Source organism: Alosa pseudoharengus, unplaced genomic scaffold, assembly GCF_046254945.1.
Source record: "Alosa pseudoharengus isolate Yale_2024_CS ecotype anadromous, Long Island Sound unplaced genomic scaffold, YU_APseudo_1.1 YU_APseudo_1.1_scf_3, whole genome shotgun sequence".
Taxonomy (NCBI): domain Eukaryota; kingdom Metazoa; phylum Chordata; class Actinopteri; order Clupeiformes; family Clupeidae; genus Alosa; species Alosa pseudoharengus.
Genome location: NW_027468718.1, coordinates 36,669,726 through 36,687,438, shown reverse-complemented (window position 1 = coordinate 36,687,438; position 17,713 = coordinate 36,669,726). Strand labels below are relative to the sequence as shown.

Below are 17,713 nucleotides of genomic sequence, written 5' to 3'. Positions count from 1 at the left end.
TACAGGTTATGTATGAGCATGTATGTGTGGTGGTGACTGGTGATGTGTGAGTGTGCTCAGCAAGCCCTCTGCAGTCAGACCATGGTGAGGTTAAGATGAAGGGCTCTGCCTCTTATCTGTGACAAGCCCGTTTATCCCCCACATTTACCAAAGGCCTCCCTAAACACACCTCTAAAGACAAATGAAAACATAATTGAGGTCATGTGGCTCCACTTCGCAAGGGTTTCAAACCATCTGCCAGCGCCAGGATTTGTTAATGGACTCAAGCCATTTTGGAGAACAAAAGAATATAACCAAGACTTATAACAGACTTGTGAAGACATAGTCAGAGTGAGATATACTGCATAATGGGCTGATATCGATTCTGTATGAAAATATCATCATAATATTCAAATATCATAATGAAAGCACACGTTCATACATGGGCTTATTAGGAGTTTATCTCACACTGGTGGCATTAAATGGATACCTAATAGACTACTGTACCCTTTGCTCACGTATTTTGGTTTCATTGACAATCTGCTGTGAAACACACTGCCTTGAATATCAGTTGACTACAATAGTTGGCTTTATCTCTTTATCTCTAGAAAAAACATCTTTTATATTGCAAGAGAACCAAACAGTATTTCTATAGCCCCTGAGCTGAAAGGCTAGGCTGTATAGGGACACATTCTAATGTACACAATGTGCAATCACAAATTCATCTGTGTTGCTGGTGACTGCAACATAGAATACAGATGTCTGTGATGCAGTGACACAAATGCCAAGACCAATCACATCACCATCCAGCCTCACAAGTCACGTGTTTCAAGCGAAACAAAACTAAGCCTCCACTCTAGCTTCCACAAATGAGCCCCGACTTTTTGAGGTAGCAGAAAAAATCATTTATCAGGATGAATTGAAGAAAAGAAGCAGCTTGTCAACGTGTTTTGCTTTTTTTTTGCATGTGCATTGATTGACACACTGTCTATGAATTCAAAATAAAGCATAAAACAGCCAACACATTATTTCTGCAGAGCAGCACAATGAACTAATTGTACATATTTGAGATCGATGGAAAACACTGCTGGGTGTCTTTTTTCACTGCTGCTTTTCAGTCTGTGTCTGAGAAAAGGATTTCACATTTAAGCAGATGAAGTAATGAGCTTTGAAATCCATATCCACTTAAATATGATGCTTTAAATCAAAATGCCACAGCATTTATCAACAGTAGTTTACATTTTGAAGAACTGTGAAAGAGTTACCAGGTTGTTTCTTTTTTATTTTTAAATAACTGAAATACAACTGCAAGTCCAGAGGAAGGTTTTGACTGACTGTATGAGTTTTGTCTTCTCGGTCAATGCTGATTTGTGATATATCCACCACCACTACAACAGCCCTTTTGTGCATGTATGTTGGCATAGCAGGAACATAAAATCCCAATATAAATAGTGTTTCCCTGTATCAGGATGCTTTGTCACTGATAACAGGACTTGATCATGTGGATTTCAACAAAATGTGTTGATATGTCACTGCATTTATAAAAAAACTGTTTGTTAAAAAAGTCTTTACATCTTCATTCAGACATAGATGAACATACATCCTCACTTTCTGTTTTATGTAGCATATCTAGTTGCAAAAAAATTGTGGTGCCATGTTTTTTTTCTTCAAAATTCCAAAACACACATTTTTATATTAGTAGCATACCTTAAAAATAGCTATAGGCTATAATTAGTTGGCTAACTGTAGTTAGGCCTAATGACCAGTGCCACAAAACGGCTTGCATTAAAATAATGTAGCCTAATTTGGCTAATACCATGATAGATGGTATTAGATAGATACATAGATGTTTGGCAATTTAATAGCCTAAGAAAATCAGGACACCAAATTCCAGGTGGTTCACTTAAGTAACATTATCGGTGGAACACAGATCCTTCTGCCATTCTCGCGCAGCCTGTCCTCTCTCCATGGTGCTGAAGTGGTTGCCCAGGTGATGTTATATCCAGACATAACACCAGCAAGGAAAGCAAGGAAACTGTTTTGCCTTAATCGATTAGAACTGATGCAGAGTTATTCTTGGCCCTTGAACAAGAACATAAAATAAAACGGACCATTCACATACGTCACAAATTGGGTTTTGTTAAGGATTGAAGGAAAGTCTGTAGCCTGCATTGATGGAAATTGCTGCGACGTAGGCCATCGGTCTATGAAATATCCTTTGTCTTGATGATGACAAAGCCTAATCAGATGGATGTGTTCTTTATTAATAGCTAATTAATTTGATTATTTAAAGTTAAGGCTTTACATACTTTCACGCACTAAGATAAACAAGACAGAAAGGGGACGGATGAGAAATTAAATGTAGCCTACACAACTGCAAACTCCAAAAAGTGAAAAGAATGCATGCAATGAACGCAATCATAATCGCCCACACTTCTTTATGTTACGCCAATATTGCCAATTTGCCTGTAGCCTATACTTCCATTGCGAATTCCACTACTTCAGTGTAGCCTACCAAATTGGGCATTCAACATGTTAAGCAGTCATTTTGCAACCTGTACGGGAGCAAAACGTATATTTATCTCACAGAGCAAATATGTAGGCTAGTGTGTTATGTCATTGCAAAGTTCTATAGCCTACAGAACAACAAGGAGGGGTTGCTTATATGCATTGCAATGTAAAATGTCCAGGTCAGTCTCTTCCATGCCTCCAAATTTAACGTAACCCAGCATCCAGGCATCAAATCAATCAGCAGCTTCATAACACACAAATTCAAACAAAATACATCTGTCTCTTACCGTTATGATGAAAGAAGTTACGCACATCGAACAAACGATTCGTGACCGTAATTCCTTAGCTAGCGACACACAACCGTGCAATGATGCTGCCTATTTTCCATGCACAGTCGATTCTATTTCCTCTTGCATACAGTCGGTGTGACAAGACTCAGGCGCGCGACACGGATCAGCGTGCACGATCAACATCCTCTTCCTTTTTGCAAACCTGAGCGTCAAGTGAAAATGTTGAAAAGCGTGTTCATTGTAGAGCATTCGTAAGCAATGAGCTGTCTATTTGAAATGTTAATGCTGGTTAATGTGACGGGAAGTCAACGTCTAGAAAGCTAAAATGACATGCAGATCATTAGAAAAAATAGGAAACTTCTGCCTGCCTCATTAGACCCGATACAATGATTTATGGGCAATCATCAGTTTTTTGACTATTTTTTTCATCATTACTAACACGGACGGACGCTGAAAAAGAGAGGTTACATACAACTATCACTTTCAAGTTGCTTCATTATGCTTTTGAGATCATGTCTGTTTTATGTGCTAGCGCATGTTCAGTGAATGCATTAGTCTTAACCAGCACAGAGCCTACAATATTTGAGAAAATAATATATCCTGGCAAAGACTTCAGCTTTAGTTACCACTGCATAGTTTCGTTGCTCCACCTGGTGGTCATGATGATTACCATGTCATTTTAAATAGGTAATGCACCATCCTCTACATTATTTCATCAAACTAAGCTCTATTCCCCATCTTGAACGCTTTACTCCTCCAAGAAGCATTGTCTTTCCTCAGAAGGAAGCGATCACGGTGAATACTCCCTTGGAGTGATAACCAATTGGTTCATTCAACACCTGTCTAATTAGTCAATTTGTTTGAAGCAAACTTCATAATCATAGCTTTGGTAATGTTTTTGTTGTTATTGTTGTAGCAACATTTCATGTTTTATTTCTTTCTGCTTATAACTTAATTTTATTTCTGATGTTTTCCCCAATATTTCTTAAAGCAACACCAAAGAACTTTCCCTCTGTCGCACGCACGCTATTTGTTTATACAGCTCCGGCTTTGCAAATAACGATGTCCACAGACAAGGTAGAATATTTTGCATGGCTTATAAAAGTACGATGTATTGCGACATCAGATGCAAGTCAAATGTGTAGTTTCTTATGTCTCATTCCATCGAACTACTAGTAGGGGGGCCTATGTGTCTAATTTGGAGGCTTGTGGGATTCGCATGTTAATTTTTGGAGAGTATTATATCTTTGTTCTAGGGGTTCTTAAGAGTAAAAAAAAACATGTCTCCATTTTTTTTTAAGGTTTTGAAGGACCCAAATCAAAGGTCAAATTCAGAAAAGGTCAAATTTGGTGTTTTGTCCATAAACCTCACATTGCTGGTATTATAGCATAGGGTTTGGTGCCAAAAAGCAAAGATATTCTACATGGTAGTGTGCAAAAGTGGACCACACAAACAATACAACATTATAAAACATTTTTAGGCTGATGATTGATCTCTTTAACAAGAAATTGTGCCTAAAATTCTCAAAATTGTCTGCTTAAAAAAATAATACTTCAATATCAATACTATCAATTCATGCCTATTAGTGTGCTTGAGTATAGGCCTAGCCTGCTCTGCCAGTTCTTGTCTACGCCCATTCAGAGCACAAAGTGCAGAGATCTCTGTTAAATCAAGTTTAATAGACTTTTACATAGCTAGTAGCAGCTGAAGTATGTAAGGCCTTCCGTAGCCTATGTAAGTGTGAAGAAAAGAAAGGGTGAAGGATCAGATAGACAAACAGACAGGTGAGTGTGTGTGTGTGTTTGTGTGTGTGTGTGTGTAAGAGAGTGAAAGAGAAAGAGAGACACTACCAGTGACAGTTGGCTGTTGATAGCTGGCAGTGATAGAATTTAGAATATCAAATAACCTGAAGCAATTAGTGCTCTGTTCTTCATGGTTGGTGATATTATAGTGACCTTCTAGCCTTTTACATTTGAGCAAGCACATTTTCATAGTTCATGGTGGCACAGTCAGTTAGGTTATATTCTGAGGTGTGTCTTTCTGTTAGTCAGGTGATGGCACACATATTCTAAAAGAAACAGATTTTGGGCTATGTATCCAGTGGCAGATATGTGTGGACTGGTGAATGACCCATCACTAGAGACATATGCCAAATTTCTTGTTTGTCCATGAGAGAGTATGGAGATGGTGATCACAGATCAGCCAACGATTACATTGTTACAGTGCAGTTATTTTACAACAGAACAAAGCAGTTTGGCACAGGAACTGCTACAAATCCACCTGTAACAGTGAGCATCTGCAGCATGCTAAGATTTGCTATAGAAATCATGTGAAGCAGGCAGGACTCAGAAAAGATGTGGTAGACCATCTTCTGAACCTGCAGCAACACCTGCAACTGCATCAAGTCCATCTAGAGGGACTTTGTACACTTGTTCAGCAGCAGCTGCTGCCAGCATAGATAAGTGCTTCTTCTGTCAGAAGCAGACAAAAGAGCGTCTTCATGAGGTGTCCTCTTTCAATGCAGGCAACCAACCAAGAGATATAAGTAATAATTTGAAGTCAATGACTTTTAACAGGTAGCCAGTGTAAAGATGCTAGGATGGGGGAAATATGTTCATATTTTGTGTGTGTGTGAGCAGCTGCATTTTGTATAAGCTGTAAGCTCTTTGGACTGGTAACATTACAGCCAGCGTAATAGCATTGCAATAGCATTGCAATAGTCTATCCTTGAGGTGACAAAAGCATGGACTAATTTCTCGGCATCTGGTAAGGATAAGGACTTCCTTATCTTTGAAATGTTCCTTAAATGGTAAAATTAAGTTTTGGTGATCTGTTTTATGTGATTATTTAGTGCTAGGTCCTGGTCAATTATAACTCCTAGGTTTTTTAACACTTGTGGATGAGGTCAGTGGAAGATCACTATATGTAGCCTGTGATGTGGATAGGATATCCCTCATCTTTTTAGAACCTAAAATCATGACTTCTGTTTTATCTGAGTTCAAAAGCAGGAAATTATTTGTCATCCATGTCTTTATATCTCTTATACATGTGTCAAGTTTGGCTAACGGAGTTAATTGATCAGGTTTTATGGAGAGGTATAGTTATGTATCATCTGCTAAACAACAGGGGCCCCAGTACTGAGCCTTGAGGCACTCCATATTTTACCATAATCTGGGTAGATGGTTTATTATGGACCTGTACAAATTGTTAACGGTTAGGAAGGTATGATCTAAACCAAGCGAGTGGTGAGTCTTTGATGCCTATCAAATTTTCAAACCTAAGTAGTATGTCATGGTCTATGGTGTCAAAGGCAGCACTGAGGTCCAGGAGGACCAGTATCAATACAAGGCTAGGTTTTTTGAGGGAGGGCTTAATAACAGATGTCTTAAACGACTGCGGTACATGCCCTGATAGCATTGAATTATTTATAATCTAGAGCAAAACATTATCCAGGAAGGGGAGAGCAGTCTTAAGAAGGTGAGTAGGAATAGGGTCTAGTAGACTAGTTGTAGATTTTGATGAGGAAATTGTGGAGGTGAGATCTAATATGTTGTGTATATGTAAATGAATTAAATGTTGTTCGAGGTCTCATCTGTGATTCTGTTATGTTTTTGCTATCTTTCAGCAATGAAGTATGTGTATTTGGTGAAACTGATTGGTTATTGATCTTATCTCTAATTGTTTGACATACAATCATAATACTGACATACAATCATACTGTTGAAAATAACTGTTTTGTGAACTTTATTCAACATAGCCAGTGATTTAGGCAAAATGTATGGTGTTAATTATAGTGAAATATACAATTTCACAAAAATAGGGTTGAAACAGAAATAATACAAAATAAATGGAGACAGTCCAGCCACTCTCCAAAAATTAACATTTCAAACCCACAGAAACCCCATAGGCCCCCTGACTATACATATCCGCTACCTGATCTGGCTAACTTAGCCTACATAGTGCGGTTATAGCCGATAGAGGGCCGCTAAGCGAATGCAGAATTGCCGCTCACCCTGTTACGAGTTGATGAACCACTGAAACGATTTTGGAAACATTATTTTAAGGTACAAAAAACTCTTTGGTGTTGCTTTAAATGTATGTGTTTTGCTGATTCTTTTATCCAAAGGGACTTACTGAGACCAATTGTAGCGTCAGTCTGCCTACAGAAAATTGGGGAGGCAGGTTTGAATGTGGCGGGTGACGTCTATGCGAGCCCAGTTCCACTACAGCCCTACCGCTAACCTGGAGCAGTGTGCTGCCTTGCAACAGCGGCGCTCGGGGAGCAGTGAGGGTTAAGGTGCCTTGTCAAGGGCACTTCAGCCGCTCCTACTGGTCGGGGATCGAACCATCAACCCTTCGGTTCCAAGCAAGTTTGCAAACGGAGTGCATTGCCACTATCTGCTGGACTGAAGTGTGATGGCAAGTGTACCTGTAGCCTCGTTCTGGCCGCCATGTGAATAAGGCAAATATCTCAAAAAGTATAAATCACACAAATATGACAAAAATCATAGCAGATTAATTGGATTGAAGAGCTACACGTCAAAGTTTGAACCACGTTTCTATAACATGTGGTTCAAGTCAAATTATAGACATAATAATAATAATAACAATAATAATAATAATAATAATATGGTTATGATTATGGTTATGGATTTAGCAGACGCCTTTGTCCAAAGCGACACATAAATACAAAACAACATAATAATATTTAAAATTGAACAGGGAACAGATTAGAATGTAGGTCAAATATAGTAAGGAGAATAGTTATAGTACACAATAATATCAATTCAATCAATAGCCTAATAAAAAAGCAATGGAAAAAAAGGGGAAAGGCAATAATAAACAATAATGTCCATTCAATCAATAATATAAAAACAATGACATGCTAAGACTACATTAAGGAGAATATCAATAATAAACAATAATGTCAAATGAATTAACAGCCCAATTAAATAAAACAACATTATACAAACCATAACACATAAGCGCTTAAACAACTAAGTATATGTTGAATAGGAATGTCTTTAGACCCCTCTTAAACGACCCAAAACTACCACAGGAACGGAGAGCACTGGGCAATTCATTCCACCAACATGGAACCACTGAAGAAAAGAGTCTGGAATTAGACCCAGTTTTCATGACTGGTCGACACAACATGCGCTCACCAGAAGACCGCAGTGGGCGGTTGGGGATGTAAGGCTTGATTATTGAATTAAAATAACTAGGAGCAGATCAAGTTAGTGTCCTATAGGCCAATGTGAGAGATTTAAATTTAATTCTGGCTACTATAGGGAGCCAATGGAGTGTAACTAGGAGAGGAGTTACATGTGTCCTCTTTGGCTGATTGAAGACCAGGCGTGCTCCAGCATTTTGAATCAGCTGTAATGATCTTGTTACACAAGCGGGTAAGCCAGCTAATAGTGAATTACAATAGTCCAGCTTAGAGATGACCATGGTCTGAACAAGAAGTTGTGTGGAATCTTGTGTCAGATAAGGTCATGTCTAATAACTTGACATGCAATTCCAAGGAATTACCAGTGCATGAAAATGTAAAAATGGTAATGTAAAATACCATAGAGTAAAACTAATAATGCAGAAATAGTGAAATAAATTACTATGGTGTTGCTAAAGTAGACACGGTGGTTGCTATGCTGGTTGCTAGGGTAATCATGTTGGTTGCTATGGTGGTTATTAGGTTGACATTACAGTTGTGGTTGCTAGGTTGTTGATAGGGGTAATTAATATTGTTGCTAGGGTGTTCTAGGGAACATATGGTGGTTGCTATGCCAAATAAAGCAGTTGCTATGCTGGTTGCTAGGGTAATCATGTTGGTTGCTATGGTGGTTGCTAGGTTGACATTATAGTAGTGGCTGGTAGGTTGTTGGTAGGGTATTTAAGATGGGTGCTAGGGTGTCGCTAGGGTACATATGGTGGTTGCTATGCCAAATAAAGTGGTTGCTATGCTATTGCTTATGCGTATGCTAGGCAAAAGGCATCATTGAAGTTCTATTCGTGCATAGTGCACAAGCCCGTTGACATTCGGCCATTCTTGCATAGGCCTACGGAAACTGTCACAGAGCTAAACAAATTTTGTGAGCACAGTCTCAACTGGGCGAGCTCATGAATAGTAATGAGCTCAATCAATTCCACGTCAAACTGAAGAGCTTTTGCAATTGGCCTAATTTCTCCGCTTATTTCTTTTCAGTGGCTAGAGCTGACAGAGGAGGTAGCTGTTCATTTTCACATTCATGACATAGCACAAACAAATATAGACCTAACACATAAAAAAAATAGTAAAAATGGTTTTGTGTGGCAGGGCACCTTTAATGGATGTTGATAGACAGATTAATGGATGAATGAATGGTTTGAAATGGATGGATGAGAGACAGTTTTACGGGGTGAGGGGGGTGTCGATTTTGTTCAGCCTCTTTTTTTTGCGCATAGCGCAAGAACTAAACCATGTAGGAGGCTCAAATTGTGCATGCTGGTACATAAATAGGAATAGTATGTAGCAAAATCGTCATGTTTGGTCCTTATTGAGGTAAGTAGAAACACTCTCACAAAAAGCAATGAACAAAAAAGAAATCCCTTCAGCAGACCTCACAAGTCTGAAAAATCATTTTGGTTCTCATTTTCAGAGCACCCAAACACCTTGTGGAAATATACAAAGATTTTTTAAATATTTTTTTCTTTATTATCCATGATCCCTTCTTTAAAAAAACAAAAACACCAATTTGATTTGTTTTATGCAAATCTTTCTTTTTTATTTTCCACCCTGATCATGGGCAAAATGCACCATTGAGATCAATATGTTTTGTATAGAGTTACCACATGGAATGACCCTTTAGAGCTGATCAGTGTTGGGCAAGTTACTTCAAAAGCGCAATGCATTATTTATTACTTGTTACTGTCATCTCAAAGTAATTTGTTACATATTTGTTACAATATTACTGTCTTTGAATTGTAAGGCATTACACTACGTTTACATTACTTTCACCAAAATAACAGGAAATATGGATTTGGTGTTCTCAATAGATCTTCATGTGTTCAATGCAGCTCATTACACGGCAGGAGGTGATGTGGTATGGCATAATGACTGTAGAGTTTAGATACTCTGCCCGAGCCCGAGCCCGAATTTGACCCGACCCGACCCGCGGGCCGGGTCGGGCCGATATTTCCAGCCACTATCCTCGGGCCGGGCCGGGCCGGGTCCTTGATCAAGCTTTTTTTTTTAAATCATTAGCCTACTTGGGTGGGGAGCTAAAGCTATGCCATAGTCAGACTCAGAAATATCATAGCCTATATTTATCAAATTAGGCCTAAGTAACAAGTGTATACAACGTTATACAAGTTAGGCTCAGAGTTACAAAATGTCATTTGTAATGTCATCTGCGCAACACGTGTCATGCGCAGCTTCTCCACTCGCACGCATCACACCGGGCCTGCTGTGCTGTAGGCCTATTGTGTAGCTTAAGTGCAACGTGAAGCTTGAAGATGTAAAGAAAAAAAATGAAAACAGAGAAATAACTTAGAGCAAGTTTGGAGAAAAGTCGGAGGTATGCATTTGTCAGGTATGCTTTGTTGCGTGCATTAAGTGCGCACGATGTGTAGCCTACCTATGACAGCAAAAAGACTTTAAGATGAACATGAAGCAGGCTTGCCATGACAGAAATAATGATAGCCAGCCTTCAATGTCCTCTTTTGTCACTTCTCCAAGCATACACCTGAGAGCGAGGCAAGCCCTCACAGAGAAATGCGTTGAGTTTTGCTGCAGGGACATAATTTTACGTTGTAAGTGACGTTTCTTCATTCGGATTCATTTGCAATCCATTCCATTCTGAATAAACAAACACAGTTTAGCCTACAATCTTCATCCTCCGTTGCATTATTCATTAATATAATTCTAAACGGATTTCTGTAGCTCAAACAGCTCGGAATTGTAGTTGAGAACGTCAGTTATAATGGCCCACGTATTTAAAAAATGTCGGGTTTAAATCGGGCTCGGGCTCATAATTACAGTTAATGTGTCGGGCCGGGTCGGGCTCGGGCACAATGTGCACGGGCTCGGGTAGGGTCGGGCTTGATTTTTTGGGCCCGATCTAAGCTCTAAATGACTGAGCTAGGCTTAAGGCTAACAAAATAACTATATAATGGTTGCAGTTATGGCTCATGGGACAATGTAGGCCCAAAGGCCAAAGGTCACTCACAACTTAATATAGTAAAATATAGCCATGGTAAAATATAGCCATAGTGAAATTGTATGTTGACTTTATATGGTTCTCATCATTGCTGGTTGCCTTTCCTTCCACTTACAGTGGTGTAGACTTAATGCAAATAGTTTGAGAATAATGGCTATGATCTTTGTCTGTAAAAGAAACATTTTAGTTATTCTCACTGCTTGAAATGAGAAGTATAGCCTAACCATGTTAGATAGATCTGTTGCATGAATGGCAGAGATAACTCAAATTCCCTTTCTACAGTCATCTAAACAAGGCAATCAAATTCCAGGACCAGCATAGATGACTTTTTTTAATTCTTGGATAATCTTCTCTGGTGCCAATTGAGCATTTCTCAATTTTAGATTAAAAAGCAAAGTAACTTAAGTTACTGAGATTTGTACCGAGAAAAATATTACTGAAATTGTATTGGTAATGCCTTACATTACTACGTTACAGCAAAAAGCAATGCATTACTGTAATTGCATTACTTTTTTAATGAATTACTCCCAACACTGGAGCTGATCAACTGTCTGCTTTCACTTTTGAATGAAGTTCCACTGCAAGAAGTGACGGACTACTTGGAGTGATATGAAAGACGTAAATAAGAAGCAAAACCCATTTCCCTTGATAACAATACAGTGCTTTGCTGGAGTACCGGTATAACAATAAGATGTTATGAAACACAGCCTTGTTTATCTTCCTTGAGCCTTGTTTGTCTCATGATCTGGAGTTTCCACTGAGGTACACGGCGGTACGACGTCATTCAGGAAGTTTTGAGCTTGTCCTCTACACTGCAGGCTCTCCGGTAGACTACATTGTTTTCTAAGGTAAAAGAGCTTTTTGAAGTCATAAATCTAATCGTTCAGGTAAAGCAAGTAAGCGACATAGCCTGTTGACGCTTGAATAGTTTGCTCCCTCCGCCTTCGCTAGTGCTTAGTAAATACCCGACCGCATGGCTAAAGTTATTGTCGTGGATCTTGGCAGCGATCCTAGTTCAGAGTACAGTAAGGCTTGTTTTGAAGCATTTACAGGAAAAATATCAATAATTCTTGGTCAGGCTGATGAAATGCACGAACCTGTTTACCTCATTGGTTGTCTGCAGCAGAGCTCAAGTGCTCTAGGCATAACACCTGAGAAATTTGTCAGCTTAAGGAAACAGATTCGTGTCTTACTGGACAGCTCAGTTTCTGCTTTGCTCTACACAATCAAGCGAGAATTGGATAGTCTGGATTTGAGCAATATTGTGGTAATTACGTCTCATAATCGGATGATTATCCTGCAAAAATACCAAGAACTTCTCTTTACACCTGTGTACCTCTTTGAATATGTCACCGTGTTCGAAGATCCGAGCACTTTCGGTAGTGCTAGGCCTGGTAACCTTACCTCTAGAGAGATCACAGACGTGACAGAAGAAGTGGGTACATTTCTTCGACAGCTCCCAGCAGTGGGTGAAATTACGGTCCTTAAATCCTCCCTGGTGCCTGGTGAGTAATATGATCATTATTAGCGCTTTCAATTTAATTTGGGAAGAATAGTTAGACGTTTGGGTAGAATATAGCCTAACTTAGGCTACTCTTGATTGTCAAGATCACACAACATCAAATAATGATATCGCCATAGCCTATATGAACTATCCTGAGAAAATTTATTTATATGACTATATTCCTTTATGATATGTTATATAATATTGTCCTCTCTGTCCTCTAGACTGCTTCTCCCATGGTTTCAGTACTAGGATGGGAGGAATCTCCTACATCAGCACTCTAAGCTCACTCAACCTCTTCAGCAGCTCCAGGCGGAGAGACCCCAAGGCGGTTGTGAATGAGAACATCAGGCGTCTTGGACTCCAGATGGGCTTTCAGCCTCACCAGTTCCACCTGGTAAAGGTGAGAGGGTTAGCCTCTGTAAATTTGCCCTCAGTCGCATTGAAATGTGTGCCCAGAAAACATTATTTTTAATGGCCTAATCTTTTAAAGTATGAGCAATCGTTCATCTCACTGCAGATTTATTCTGTCAGTTCTTATCCTTCCCAAATAGCAAAGGGGCGTTGAATCCACGTTGAATCAACCTCCGCCGCTTCAAACAAACGTGGATTCAACGCCCCTCAACGCCCCTTTGCTATCTGGGTTAGAATATCTGATATATGAGGTATAATTTTGTAGATGATAAGTGTTGTGTACCTCCTTTAGTTTTCTCTAAATCAGTCCATGTCATAGTGAAACAGACCTAACCATTCATTCATCCATCCATTCAATCTTTATTTATTCTCGGAGGTTAATTGAGGGTTGTCCTCATTTTCAGTGAAGCCGAGATTACAGTAACAATGAAAAGAGATATAGTATAAAAATTGTGGTAAATAAAACAAAAGAAAACAAATAATAAGATAACCTACATAACATTATTAAGAAGGAAGGGAAAAATAAACATACAGAAAATATTCATAATAAAATAATAACAATAATAAAATAACATTTACATAAAACAGGTACAATTTGACATAGGAAGGTTTGTGATTACAGATCTGAATTGATTATAGGAAAGTAGAGTTTTCATTTTTATGTTACATTGAAGATTATTCCAGGAAGTAGGGGCACCATAACAAAAGGCCAACTCAGTGTGGATATGAGGAACCAGAAGTCTATGAACCGGAAGCAACAACAATTAATGTTTGTGTACAGTAAATCTTTGAAGAAATGACAACTTAATGTTTTTTTTTTTCTAGACAAATCATGCCAGTGATGTGTGGGTGATCGGAGAAGAAGCACCTGAGAGCTATGATGGAATTGTTACCAATCAAGTCAACGTTGTCATAGCAGCACCAGGTGCTGACTGCATGCCGCTACTCTTCACCGACCCTGTAGCAAAAGTTATTGGAGTGGCTCACGCAGGTGACTATTTCAAAACTATTCACTCACTCTTTGTTAAAGTTACCAAGCATTGTGGCAGAGTTAGTCTGGTGAATTGGGAAGTACATCATTTTCATAAGGTAATAGGGATCACGAGGGACAGTTTTCTGCATTTGCCAAAATGTAAAGGCTATTGGATTGGTTTTGACACCAAAAGTCTCATGTGGCTATTTTCTCCAGTAAGGCCATATATTTTAGCAGTCACCAAGCCTTGACAAATAATTGATTTTGGTTCAACTTAACCATCAATTTGTTTTACACTTTTAAGGCAAAAGTTAATATTTAATTCAACATAATTTGCATAATCCAGTGTTTTTTTTCTTCTGTTTTTTGGTATGCTCTCCTCCATTAATGAAGGCTGGAAGGGTACACTAATGGGGATTGCTAAGGCAACAGTAAATGCCATGGTGTCACGATTTGGTAGTAAGACGGAAAATATTTTAGCTGTGATTGGTCCATCTGTTGGTTCCTGCTGCTTCAAGCTTGACCAGGAGTCAGCCAAAGAGTTCCATTCCATTCACCCACATTGTGTCAGGAAAGATGGGACACCAAAGCCCTTCATCAATATCAGGCTGGCTACAAGGTAAACCACCATGCAATGAATGTTTATCTATGATGGTTATTTGCAAGTCAAGAAGACAAATGACTCCTAATAAAATCCCCACTCCCCACTGTCACAAGACAATCATTCAAATTTGATTGTTAGAAATACAAAAAGAAACAGAAGAATATAAACAACATACATCCAACCTACCCCAAATTAGGTTCATTCATTTGTTGAATAAGAAAGTCTTTTTTTTAAATCATTTTGTAAATGTGCTTTAACTTTCAGAGTTCTGCTGGAGCGAGAGGGGCTCGTCTCTGAGCACATACATGATGACACTGTTACAGACATTCCAAGTGTAACACTGTGCACCTCTTGCCACTCAGACATGTTCTTCTCTCATGTTCGAGATGGGACCAACTTTGGCACACAAATCGGCTTCCTTTGGATAAAAGATGGGGGGAAAGTATAGCAATGTTTTTAATGTTGTTATGACAATGTTTAGGCCTGTTGATATGTAAATGACACTCAGTCACTCATGAAAGCATGACATTTGGTACTCTTGTACAGTCTTATATGTCCCTGAATATGGAGCCACCACAAAACCCCTCATGCCAGCAATGGTGGCCATTTTACTTTCGTCCATAACCGAATGTGTTTTACATCATGGGTGCAAGTTTGGCAGCGAAGCGGTAACAATAACGATAAGTATAGCCTACGTCCTAGCCAAGACCTCTCTGTTGAAGTGAATTGAAATAAACCAATCACATACAACCCCAAGTTAAATTCTGATCTGTCTATAGGCAAATAAATACACACATCTCTTTATCATAAGAATGGGACATTCTGCAGTGCCGTCCTAAAACTAATGAAAAACTAATCAGGACAGTTACTGGCCATAACCAAAATACCTAGGCGACATTGGGTGCAAATAGCCTATCATTGACATGTAATGGCAGGGTGTTAATATATAATATGTCATTGTAACATTAACGTAATTTAGTAGGCATGGGAAAAGGTGGTCTAAAATGCAGGGTGGCCGGTGAGGGATGCGATTAGCAAATTCACATATTAAAAGGTTATTCACAGGAATTTACTATACACCAGTCAAGCTTCATAAAACGGGATTGATGAAGGACAATCTGTGTTAGAAGTGTATGAATGACACAGGCTCCTACCTTCATCTTTTGTGGGATTGCCCCTGGTTGGTTAGCCACACCATTGCCAGAGTCTCCCCAGCTGTGTCTACTTGGAGATGGGTCCCTTTTGCAACCAGGGGTTTCTAAAGCGGAGTCCGCTCTGACACTAGCTGAGCTTATCACTGCAGTAAGAATCATTCTTAGACAATGGAAAAGCCAAGTAAGGCCTAGTTTTACAGACTGGCAGCCTGTACACAGCCTCATTTGAACATTCTACCAGGTCTGGTCTCATTTCCTGCAATTTATTCAATTTGAACTATTTTACTTATTTATCTTTATGTGTTTTAATTGTGATTTGTTTTCTCTGACTTTCTCGCCCAGAGTGCTGTATAGTGTGTGTTTAGTGCTGTTACATTTTGTTATTAGTGATTATAAAATTATAAAAACATTAAAGTAATTTGATGAATTTGGAGTTCAGAGAGGTTTCAGTTTATTATTCAAACTAATCTCTAATCTCAACTTCATGTGTGACGGATCCTTAATTAAACAGGCCTATCTAACTAAACTGACAGTTCAAGTTCATGAGAACACAGCCAGTCTTATTAGGCCAGGGGTTCCCAACCACTACAATATATTTATGCAATTGCTTATTTTGGATTATATACTGTATGTTTAATTATTTAACATTACTTTGTAGAAATTTGCTTTCACTTTGACATTAAAGAGGAGATTTTTGTAGATTATGGTAAAAAAGGGCCAAATAAAATTGATCTACAATATATTCAAATGTATAAAAGCAGTAAAAGGGGAAATATCCAAGGGGGTGAATGCTTTTTATAGGCACTGTATATTCCCACCCTCTGTTTCCAATATAAGATACACAATTTGCTGGTATCTCTAGTACGCTAATGTGCAAATGATTCCCTGCAAGTTCCAATGATAGATTATCGTGTGATGGAAAACAGAACGACCATGGAGTCTATGGCACAATTTTGTTCAAACCTTGTCTATATCATGAATATCTATGTCTTCTTATTTTTTCAGCCCTTGATATTACTTTAGCTTTACAGCCTGAAGTCTCATTATCTGGGAAGCAATGTTTTGCTGTACAAACTTTTAATGGTATGGTCATACTGATTATTGTCTTGTCTTGTTTATCTTCTATCCTACAAAGTTTGGGCAGGCTGGGAATTATACTTTTAAATATATTAATGGCAAAGCATTTTTTAGTTTATTTCATTGGGCTGTTTGGCTTTTTATTGATACAGGATAGTGAAGAGTGACAGGAAGTGGGAGAGGGATCAGGAGACGGATCGGGAAATGACCCTGGTTGGACTTGAACTCGGGTCCCTGTTGGCACCTGGACCCAAGGTTATATGGACACACTGTAGCCAGTTACACCACAGCGGCCCCCAAAAACGTTTAAATTTAACACAAATATTTTACAAGTCTATATAAGATATAATCTGAGACGGTGCAGCAACCATTTTCCTGGATTCTGTCTGATTTCACCCTATGTTTTATGAAATGGTGAGATATTCCAATTGACATCAAAGGAACAGTCTGAACAAAGGGGAATTTCTGTGTTTAATGATATACAATGTTGGTTTGAGTTTGACCATCAGGCCTTCTTCCGTTTATCTCTTATTTCCGTGCCAGCTAGCCGAGATGTCAAATGAGCTTGTTTCAACAGCACCTTTCCCGTTAGCACTCTCCCATAGAGCTGTGATTGGTGGAGAACCTGCATGCAACAGTTGTTGCATACTCAGTCTCTACCTTCTCCACCACAGAATCTTGTAATCCCTGTATTGTCACAGTTTTTGAGGACAGCTTTATGTATGTGCTACTGTATATGCCTTCCACGTCTAAACTATACTAAAGAGAGTGAATTCCCAAAAATGTTGAGCCAGGCCCCCAAAGTTTTCCTTGAAATTTTCTTAAATGTTGTATGTCTCTGCATTTGAACAGTTAAATAATGAATTTCATTGATCAGATCAACTTTTACAGTTAATCTGGTATAGGTCCATTGTGAATTTGGTTGGTTTAATGAGGGGCACAGAAGATATTTTCAAAGTGAGGGGGGCCAAATAGTGGCCAAAAAGTGAAATCAGGCTTCCAGATATC

At 38.8% G+C, this 17,713-nt stretch overlaps 1 protein-coding gene across 2 annotated transcripts; it reads left to right on the top strand.

Moving 5' to 3' along the window:
• The first annotated feature begins 11,546 nt into the window (after positions 1-11,546).
• lacc1 (laccase (multicopper oxidoreductase) domain containing 1) lies at positions 11,547-16,061 on the top strand. Of its 2 annotated transcripts, XM_076264184.1 has the most exons (6): positions 11,547-11,827; positions 12,344-12,484; positions 12,708-12,886; positions 13,723-13,888; positions 14,264-14,489; positions 14,739-16,061. In XM_076264184.1, the coding sequence occupies exons 3-6, from the start codon at positions 12,737-12,739 to the stop codon at positions 14,920-14,922; spliced, it is 726 nt and encodes a 241-aa protein (XP_076120299.1). In that variant the 5' UTR covers positions 11,547-11,827; positions 12,344-12,484; positions 12,708-12,736; the 3' UTR covers positions 14,923-16,061. The 2 variants fall into 2 exon arrangements, with proteins under 2 accessions (XP_076120299.1, XP_076120298.1); XM_076264183.1 differs by having other exon boundaries at positions 11,547-12,484.
• Positions 16,062-17,713: the final 1,652 nt, after the last annotated feature.

Excerpts from the sequence above, each read along its gene's own strand:
- lacc1 (XM_076264183.1), top strand. The coding sequence starts at position 11,953 with ATGGCTAAAGTTATTGTCGTGGATCTTGGCAGCGATCCTAGTTCAGAG. Across the intron at positions 12,887-13,722 it reads ACCAGTTCCACCTGGTAAAG|ACAAATCATGCCAGTGATGT; the intron begins GTGAGAGGGTTA and ends TTTTTTTTCTAG. Across the intron at positions 13,889-14,263 it reads TATTGGAGTGGCTCACGCAG|GCTGGAAGGGTACACTAATG; the intron begins GTGACTATTTCA and ends CCATTAATGAAG.